Raw genomic sequence first — 10,772 nt, 5'->3', positions numbered from 1 at the left:
GTATAGTTTTAGGAGTAAAATTAACCCTAACCCTACTTTTGGCATACACAGATTATCAATGCCGGTTTGTATAACTTTCAAAGCTCAACAAGTAGGCGATAGCATATTAATTTCTTTTAAATCTAACTCAGTTTAAGAGTTATAGAAAAGACGGTAATTTTCAAATATTTTTAACTCCGCCTCCGAATTTAAAAGAGATTGTTTACCTCCACTCTGACCTATTACAATGCAAAGAAATAATGTAAATTTACGTCATTTAAGTTTTTAAGTTTTAACAATTAGATACATTTATATTAACTCAACTCTCAATTTAAAAGATTTAATCACTTAATTTTGCAATGATTTTAGATGATATATTTATATTTTACATATTTTTTAATGATCTGCATTTCAATTAAAACGATAAATGCTTTGCTATTTTGATAAAATGTTTATTACCCAAAGCGACTTTCTCATTATTTTTCAAAACTATGAAAACGTGAGTTAACATCTTTTGAAAATATAGGACTCATATATTTATTATGGTCTCGTGAAGTTACAATAAAAAAATACACGCTAAAAATATATCTCAATAAAAGCACTGAGAGCTCTTCCGTTTATTAAAAAAGTGGCCTAATTTTGGCGAAATAAATTAAATTTAATTGATAATTTTGTCAACATTCTGACCAATTTACTGTCAATTTTCAGTTTCTTGCCGCTTAAATATGTAAAAAAAACCTTATTTTCGGCTTCTCCACACTGTTAGAAAATTATTATGTGCATCGTTAATGGTAACTAAGATCTCCTCACGCTCGTGGGTTACCGAATATGGTAAGATTTTTTTTATACTTATTCAAAATATGATATTTTTAGTGAGCATTAATCACATGAACAATAACTATCTTCCTATCCGACAGAGTTTCTACAATCATCAACAACTGACCTGAAACTCTAATAGAAAAAAATATACCAAACATAAAACATGGTTACATCAAATTATATAATTTTCAACTAGGTATACATAATAATACCTTCCTATTAGAATAATTCTAGCGCATGGATAATTATTAGGTTAGGTTAGGTTAGGTACTTACCTACGTATAAGTATCTTATAAAAAAACTGCACGAAATGGAGTTCACAAACTATTAACAAGGAATTTGTAGCCTTTCTTTCAATATATTGGGCTATTGCTTCGGAATAAATATTAGTAATATGTACTACAAATAAAAAAATATTCTTTGATGTATTTTTTTAAATATAGGTACACACGAGGATGGCTGGCTCCTTTGGGATGGACCAAGATGGTAACAAACAGTTAAGTCGAAAGCTTTAACATAAACAAGTACTGAAAGTATGTGAGGTAATTGTTAATAGTTTTTCTTTTAGATTTTGACGTCTGTCGATTTAGCCTCCCTGGCTTCGACGATTGATTGCCTTGGCATTAAGTATTGAGTCTGCGGCGACGTCTCCCTCCGTGGCTGCACCGCGCAGGTCATCGTTGACACCTATAAAGATCATAAACATCTCCAGATTGACCTCAGACGCGATCCGATAGTCGCGTTGATTCGTTACAAGTTACCATCGCCATTTTACCAAAGGTTATCATATAAAACGGTACGATACTGTCATATACTTTGATATCTAATTCAATTTACGAACGACCAGTTTCACTAACATAATTAATAATTTATCTAATGCATGAGTATAATTATATTTCACTTCAATTAAGTATCAATGTAGTGAGATTTGACTTTTCATTTTAAATTTATCTCAGTAACATAACCTCGCGTTTTATATAACCACAGTTTACAAACGACAACCCATCAATCCAATAAAACCTGTAAATCTTTTATATATACTATCTACCTGGTTTTCCTTATTATTTAACTTATAATTTGTAATATCCCCGTGATAATAATATTAAATTTTATCAATGTAATTTTTTTAAACATTTAAAAATAAAACTTACAAGGGCTTAGATATAAGTATGTTATTATATATTTTTTCTATATTCTCTTCTTCTCTCTTGTGAGGGTAATATTTGACTTGACCTAATAATGTAAATCTCGTTTTGTGTACGTCTTGAATTTAGATTCTTAAATAAATAAATAAATAAATGAGTTGCTTTACCCAAAACAGATATAATTATGTAAACGATGGTTACATAAAAAATAATATTTTAATTAATTTTTGTTTACTATATAATTTACTCTCATGCCACTTAACTGCAATTATCACGTTATTCAAAGACAATAAAACGTACAATTATAATTATTTCCTTTTTTTAAATAGGTAACCATGTTTTGCAAAACCATATTAATATGGTATAAATTCATTATCACGTGAAAATAATATTAACTCTAAAGATACTACCAATGTTTTTTCAAACGACTAACAATAAGTGATTCAGTTAATCTAACCGATACTTTCTTTCTGTTTGGCAGTTACGGCAGCAATCCGAAAAACTAACGATGAAATTCGCAATTCTGTTAGCCCTCGTGGCATCATTAGTGGTGATCGGCGAGTCGCTCACATGCGGTGAGGTAGATTGTCCTAAACATGCCAACACATGCTCAATCAAGTACGTGGTGGGCACGAAACCCAAGAAGAAGATCACCACAGTTACTTGTTTTAACGCAGGTAAGCTAATTTATTATTGACTTGTACGATGTTTTTGTCGAATGTAATGGTATTAAATGCAACGCTGCTTATAGCTAGAAATTGTATACACACTGATCCTGATCTATATTGTTTTTTATGACGAAATTTGACTTTTGTATGACAATAATAATAATTGACCGCTAACAGCAAAGACATTTTCACAGTGTGTTGTAAACCTGTAACTATCTATAGTCTATGCCTGTAACCCATTTTTTTTATATTTGCATAATAATTATCATTCATGTATCACAAGTCATGTATTTATCAAATAAAAATTTCAAAACGACCCATATTTTAAAATATTGAAAAAATATATTTTTAACACAATCAAAAAACCGTAAGTATAACATTTTTTTATGTAGTTGTACCGCAGAGGTGGACACGAGCTTTTATATTTATTTTTTTACGAAAACAGTTTATTCCATATAGACAATAATAATTATAATAAATACCTTTTTCTGTCGGCGCATCGGTTTTTCGATTCAATAATCGTTAATTGAAAATTTTAAATTTTCATACATTTTGATACACCATTATCACAAACTAAGGTTATAAGAGGTAATATTAGGTTAGGTGAGGTTTGGTTTGGTCTAAAACGAAAGTTGTAAGAACTCATGTCCACCTCTGCGGCACATTAACCTTTTTTTTTTTTAATTAAACATGAAAAGTAAGTAGTCTTTACTGAAAATTGCAAAAAAACGCGTTAAAAAAACGCGAATAAAAGTGCAGGAAAAGTATATCAACACAGTAACTAGGTTCCGAGATTAGATACAATATTATTTTTATTAAGGGCATAAAGAAAAAAATCTTTGTTTATTAAAACTCGTTCAGAAAACGTATTGTAAGTGGAAAATTTCCTTGATTTATATTACGATCATATTTAATTTACACATTTATAAATTATTCTTACGTTAATTAATTCATTATCAGTATAATTATAAGTACGCATTGATGGCTTCCTTATATCATAAGGTTATTGTATGTTTAAAATTAGGTACTATTTCTGGTTTTATATTACCATCTCGTTTACTTCCTAACTCATTAGATAAATCGATTGTAATGAAATATTAATGCGAAAATGTTCAATTTTGTAATTCTGATTAAACTACATAGTTGAATGCGAGTTAAATATATTTATATCAGGCATAGTCCAATTATTATTAAAGTTGTAAAGATAACTACCTAGTTAATTTATCATACTTAACAACCGGATGGTAAAACGACAAATAGATATTCAATTATATTATTTTATGACAAAAATATTTATTTTTTTCCAAATATTCATCCACTTTTCCGATCTAAATTTTATCAACTAATAATATAAATGTGTCTTATTATGTAAATAAAATTACCATTTTAGTAACCTGCATAACGTAATCTATAAATATATTATATAAGTGACGTTTTAAGTAAATAATAATGCTCCTCTCTCCAGTTCCAATGTGTCAGCGTATTTAATTCCATCTAGGGCTGGGTGTTGGATCTTTCTGGAACCAATCAGTTTAACGAATTGCAAATCTCATAATAAATAATAACACTCTGCAAACATCCATGCATTCCGTTTTGGGGTGGTGATTTATCCTGGTTAAACATCAGTACGAAGCTCATCAAAATCCAGGGTTTTTGACTCACAATACACAATATTATGTAAATACAGCAATAACTCTGAAATGTATTATTATTTACATTTAGTAGTTTGAATTTACTATTTGATGATCTTACGTTATAGGTACGTTGATCTATTATGAAATAGGACAGTCCTTTATTTAAGGCTGCTGTACTTTAGATTTATTTAAGACGATACTTCAGTGAATAGGCAAATAATTTTCAACTATAGGCGCGACGAAATTTTGGACTCGCTGGCAATCGGAGAGCAAACGTGGAGGTGTGAATACGTCAATTTGTTTCGTGATGGCGACGCGGGTATTAATTCTTAAATCGTGTAAAGATGACTAAAAACGTTACCCATTTACTTGAAAAAGAAAACATGTCAATGAATACATTATTATTATTAACAATAAACAGAATATTAAATGGACGCATGTTGGATTTTTTATGACAAATTATATTTCGTTCGGCATGCGTCATTTGCACCCGCGACCCGCAATCCGCGCATCGCCTAGCCACAATCTTTTTAGACCATACCTCAACTGATGTACGAGTATAATAAGCCTTTGTTGAAAATTTGACTTTCGTCCTATCTCTTGAAACCCATGTATTATTTTTTACCCGTTTCTGGATGAGAATTAGTTTTTAGGAGAAAATCCGGTCCGACTGTAAAAAAACAAGAATAAAACTTTAAAGAGGGTTTTGGCGAATTCGACAGAATTTTTGGGAGGAAAATCTCTCATTCTCGGAAGAAAAAAAAGTCCCGACTTGATCTGTGTGGAAATAAAAAAAAAACTTAACAAGGAAAAAATAATAATACCGTCTTACAACAGCAACAAAAAATATGATCGCTGTAGTTATACATTGTGAATAACCTATTATTGTTATAATTATCTTCAATTCATACGCGTAGGTATCGATGACTAGAGTAATATAATAATATAGTATACTTAACATACCTTATAAGGAAAATTACCATTAGAAACCTGTTACAATACAACAACAAAAAAACAATAGAAAACAAATGAAACAACCTCATTCCAACACTTAAGGGCACGCGCAAAAGAGATATAAAATCAAGTTTATTTCTATCACGTGTAGCGATGATACAAATCTAGATACACCATTGTATAGTAAAGTTGTCCATGGAAATATAAATCAATTTATAGATACAAGACAACAAACTAAGTAGTCATACTATTGCCACCTTTTTTAACACGATTTTATTTGTTTTCCTCAACCAGTCGTACCTACTTATATATTGTTTATTATAATACTACATATTATTATGATTGATGATTAAACATTTACTCAATATATTAAAGATATACCTACTATAAGTAATAAATAATAATTAATAAAACGATATCATATAGGTAATATGCTACATTATGTAGGAACCTACTCACTTCCTTCAACGTATGTTTAGCTCCTAAAATGGGGTGTATAACGTCATGTCTCAATATTAATAGACTTCTTAGAAAATATAAGGTAAATTCCATTTTTATTTCGTGACGAGGCTTGTGAGGAACGGTTGTGAGAAATTTCTTTAACATATGAGTCTAATGTTATGACTTATACCTACACACACATCGATTTTTGATCTACCCGTAAGATTCGATTTTTTGTCTATGTAACAATTATTAACGAACTTAGTAGCTTAGGTAGGTAGGTAGGTAAAAAAGAACAACGTAAAAAATACTTTTATTTTACCGTAACTTAAAAATAATCTAATCTATATAAATTCATAAAGATATATTAATTGAAATAAGTACATTTTTGGTATAAATTATAAAGACCGCGCGCGGAAACTACTCATGGCCCCCAAAAAGGGAGGGCTGACAGGGATCTAACCTGGGGCCCGGGGCTTGGGGGGCTCGTCGTAGCGGGTCGATCTAACAAGTGAGATATATACACATCACAAGTTTTCTCTAATGGTAAAAAAATCGCCTGCGGAACTATTTTACTTTAAAATATCAACATTTAAAAATATGTGGTGATGTGATGCAAATTTTGATGATTGTGTGTCGCTATTCAAAAACTTCATCATTCAAGTGGATTTATTCAATAATACAAAAAATGCTAAAAATACACCCTTCATTTTACCCGGAACACGCTTCGTTTGTAAAAACGCTTCTATGGAGCATCACACTGCCTTTAACCCTAGCGATAGGTAGGGGGCCCCGTCAGAGATCCTGGCCTGGGGGCCCGTTTCAGGATGCGGGGGTCATGGTCACCGGTAGTTGTCACATACTGTTTGCAATAAGATAATAACGTGGTCGGCGCAGAGTAGGTTGTGTATTCGAACTGAGTGTCCAAAGGGTAGTTCGGAAATTGTGACAATCACCGGTGCCTACGGTTGGTTAATGGTATGCCTCAAAGCGGCCTTATAAGCACGGATTTCCTGGCTGAAAATGATGTTCAGTTTAAAGAAAAAGGAATTAAATCATGACAATAGTTTTAAATCTGTTTAAATAGTCACTCATTTGTGTAGTTCATATTATGTTAAAACATAAACATAGGTAGTATAAGAAAACTTTGGTCGATTTTTTCAGGTGCCTTGGTTCATCAGCAAACCTACGAATCTCCACTCGCAGAACACGAGAGACCTAAAATTCCTGACGTGGAGTGTGGAGGTTATCGATGCAAGCCCGGGGCCTATAACTGCACCACTGTCACAACACCTACAGTTTCAGTTGAACCTCCTATTGAAACGACACATCTCATCTGCAGAGACGAAGAAGGTAATGCGTTTTTGTATGGCGGTTTCTCATGAAATAGTGTAAAAAGTATTTTTCACAGTATGATTGTGATAAATCAATCCCGATAATTGTATGTATATTGCACAGGAAACTTGTTTGAGGTGAGGGGTTCCAAATTTATCAGTACCTCTGCCCCCTACGTATCCGAAACCGTCACATCAGAATGGATTCGCTATTTCTTTATATCGATCAATCCAACCATTATTGTTGCATTTAGTATGTATGTTATTCAAATCAAATAGATAATTGAGTAAAAAAGGGGAAAAAATAACCAATATACAACAGAAAACATAATAACAAAAACAAAATTATAGCATTTGTCACATAAAAGCACCATTCAGCGCAACAGCTTCCGGTTCGGCTTGGTATATGCCGGAAACTCCTTTGAGGAAAGCATATAGTATGTTGAATAGCATACAAACTCAGACAGAGGGATAAAATATATTGTCACAATGGGGGACAACCTCCATTTCATAATAGAGGGAAAATAATTTTCCTTCACTGCTTACTTTCGTCGTTATTATGATTACGCTCTAGGACAGCGATGGGAAACGCGTAACCTTCGTGTTAATTTCAAAACAACAACTACATAATATTTCTCAATAAACGATTCTTTCCTTTCTATTCGCATAATTATTTTCTTTTCACTTTAGACTTTATTGTTATTTTTCTGGTATATATTAAAATGCTAAATAATATAAAATATATTGCTAATATGTTTAATTGGTCAGATTAAATACTTGGACCTGTGATTTGAATCCATTTGGAAAAATTTATATATTTCAACTTTTACTCATCTGCGGGAAAGGGTTGACCATCGTTGGTCAAGTGCGAATATATTTTTGAGAGTTTATTACCGACTGTTGATTTACATGATTGGATTTCCACATTCGTTGACCCTATATGATTTCAGGACTCATCCTAGAAGAGCGAGATATAGTTCGTGGTCTGACGTTGATGGAAGCCACGGGAGTTGCCCCACCAATCTGCGAGGGCTTCACCTGTCCACAAGGTTCCAGAAGGTGTAAATATGAGACGACCATCAACCTGGACCCCTTCTCCAAAGTATCTCACGTCGTCTGCTATGATATCAAAAGTAATATTCCGTACAATACTTCGATTATTTTAATGTTTTACTAGCACTTAATTGGACATAAATCATTTGAAAAGATCACATCAGAAAAAATCTTTTTTGAAAAAGTACGTCCCATGACCAGCAATAATTAGTAATGTTATTCTCTCCGAAAATAGATTATATTAAATTAAATTAAATCACAATAATATTATGTAGTAGTTAAGAACTTAAGACGATACTTCAGTGAAAGGGCAAATAATTTTCAAATATAGGTGCGACGAAATTTTTGACTCGCTGGCAATCAGAGACCGAACGTCGAGGTATGAATACGTCAATTTGTTTCGTGATGGCGACGGGGGTATTAATTCTTAAATCGTGTAAGGATGACTAAAAACGTTACCCATTTATTTGAAAAAGAAAACACGTCAATGAATATATTATTATTGTTACTAATAGAACAATAAACAGAACATTAAATGGACGCATGTTGGATTTGTATGACAAATTATATTTCGTTCGGCACGTGTCATTTGTACAATCCGCGCATGGCCTAGCCACGATCTTTTTAGACCAGGCCTTAACTGAGGTATAGCCTTAAGTCACTATATTTCTAACTTTTCCTACTTGTAATTTATTAGTTTTCATTTTCAGTTAATTTATTTAGTTTTTACACAGAATCCAAAGATATGCGATGTTGGTATATATGACGAAGTATATAATATAATCAGGGGTGGAAAAATAAAAATATTAATTAAATATATCCATATCTACTGGAAATTGACCAAAAATATACATTTATTTGCTAACTTCCCTGTTTCTTTCACTAATGGGGATTGCGACTACGTCCTTCTACTAACTGTCGTATTTAGGTAGGTATGTCTCTCTAGCGATCCCTGTATTACCCCGTAATTATTTATGTTATGTAGATCAATAATTAGTAATGCACATGTATATTTAAATTTATTTTAATTAATTGGCTTAGAATAACTTTGAGCATGCATGATTGGTCAAAATATGAAATTGTCTAATTTGACGCTTTATAAAGTTCTCCTTAAATCTTCTAGTTTCTTATGTTATATATTATATTCTATAAGGTTACGTAGATATAAAATATATCACATTAACTAATCTATACAACCAATATATCTATTTAACTAGTGAATCCGACACGGGACGGCATCAATGTTTCAAACATTATATTATGATAAAAATCATTAAATTTTATGAATTTGTCTAACAAACATGACGTGATTAAATATTTTGATAATTCAAAATTTTTCTCCGACCCACTAACCTTTGACTTTGGCATTTTTAAAATTAATCTTTATTGTGAAATTTGAAATAGTATAACGTTTAAAATAGTGATTAATACTATTTTTAAAATATATTAGATTCCATGGCCAATCCAAAGTTGTTAATACTGGATCGAACAAATCTATTAAAACCAAATTAGTATTAAAATCCACATTGCTAATCTTAATTCGCGAGTGATACCTTCAACGACTTAGTGAACAATATTAGTGTATCATAATATTCTTTCAGTCAAGTGAAACAAATGATAGAAGTAGGTACCAATGTATCGGATAGTCATTTTCGTGTTATCATTAATTTTAGTAGAAAGACGTTAAGGTTTGTAAGGGAAAGTTATTTTTTTGAATTTCCATCAAACATTTTTGTGTAGTTTAGGTCTATTTCAGAAGGCATTGTCTATTGAGGTGCAATATTTTATCAATGCTTATCTTTATGAAGTATTCGTTGCCCAGAATCCTACTTGACCATGTACCAATACCGCATATATTTTGATTCAATCTTTAAAATCGATAAAACTAATCGATCGCACACCAAGTCGATTAGTCAACTGATCAGTTTAATATACAGCTGTTCATTATATTATTCAATATCTTTGGAAAAGTTAAAAATAACTTATTAAAAAAATATTTCTATTGCTTTCAGATAAAATAACAGCAGAGCCAACAATCCATCTCCGATGATGAAATCTCGAAGTCATTTGAAGGAAAAAATGTTTTGTTATTAATTCAGTAAATAACTATTATTTAATAACAAAAATCTAGTCTATTGTGCATCGTATACGTATAAGAATTGTTACATATTTGCATACTCATATATTTTAAGGAATTTATTGATAATAAATGTATAAAAAGATACGTATATTTTCCATGTAATGTGGCTATTTACCCCACAATTTATATAAGTATATATTATATACAGGTATATATTTTCTACATAAAAAATCTTAAATCTACAGTGTTTTATGATTATTTATTATAAATTTTGTTCTTTTCGTGACTATCAATTTAATTCGTATTGTAAGTAAAGAATTGAAGCTCAATTAAGGCCTACAATTATTGTTATTATTGAGTTTAATAGTACTTTTTACTTTATTATCAACTTTATTTATTATCGTTTAATAAATAAATACTGACAATTAATTATACTTAGCTATATGCGTACAATTCTCTTCTTCTCTGTTATTTCTTTAGTTCTATGTCTTTGCTAAACGATATTATGTACCTATCTGTTTATAATTAGTATTATTATTAATCTTTTATCTTCAGATTTATTTTTCTTTTATGTACGTAATCGTTTTCCGTTTTAAAAAGTGAAAAGGAACAAAGAAATCCTGCATATTATCGTCGGTGTTTTGTAAAAAGGGCGAATCAACCAT

General features: G+C 31.0%; 1 protein-coding gene across 2 annotated transcripts; it reads left to right on the top strand.

The window, feature by feature from the left end:
* The first annotated feature begins 1,519 nt into the window (after window positions 1-1,519).
* LOC147067737 (uncharacterized) lies at window positions 1,520-10,548 on the top strand. 2 transcript variants are annotated; one of them, XM_085952150.1, is made up of 5 exons: window positions 1,520-1,594; window positions 2,425-2,620; window positions 6,805-6,993; window positions 7,925-8,107; window positions 10,040-10,548. In XM_085952150.1, exons 2-5 carry the CDS (start codon window positions 2,452-2,454, stop codon window positions 10,075-10,077), a joined length of 579 nt encoding a protein of 192 aa, XP_085808276.1. In that variant the 5' UTR covers window positions 1,520-1,594; window positions 2,425-2,451; the 3' UTR covers window positions 10,078-10,548. The 2 variants fall into 2 exon arrangements, with proteins under 2 accessions (XP_085808276.1, XP_085808277.1); XM_085952151.1 differs by having other exon boundaries at window positions 1,520-1,820; window positions 10,040-10,346.
* The last annotated feature ends 224 nt before the right edge of the window (window positions 10,549-10,772 follow it).

Source organism: Rhyacophila brunnea, unplaced genomic scaffold (genome assembly GCF_057557595.1).
Source record: "Rhyacophila brunnea isolate RB1 unplaced genomic scaffold, BYU_Rbru_1.0 scaffold_3, whole genome shotgun sequence".
NCBI lineage: Eukaryota > Metazoa > Arthropoda > Insecta > Trichoptera > Rhyacophilidae > Rhyacophila > Rhyacophila brunnea.
This window is presented reverse-complemented; position numbering and strand designations above follow the sequence as displayed.

Bases quoted from the DNA above. Each gene is read 5' to 3' on its own strand.
- LOC147067737 (XM_085952150.1), top strand. From the start codon at position 2,452: ATGAAATTCGCAATTCTGTTAGCCCTCGTGGCATCATTAGTGGTGATC. The intron at 6,994-7,924 runs GTAATGCGTTTT...ATATGATTTCAG, and splicing joins CATCTGCAGAGACGAAGAAG to GACTCATCCTAGAAGAGCGA. The intron at 8,108-10,039 runs GTAATATTCCGT...TATTGCTTTCAG, and splicing joins CGTCTGCTATGATATCAAAA to ATAAAATAACAGCAGAGCCA.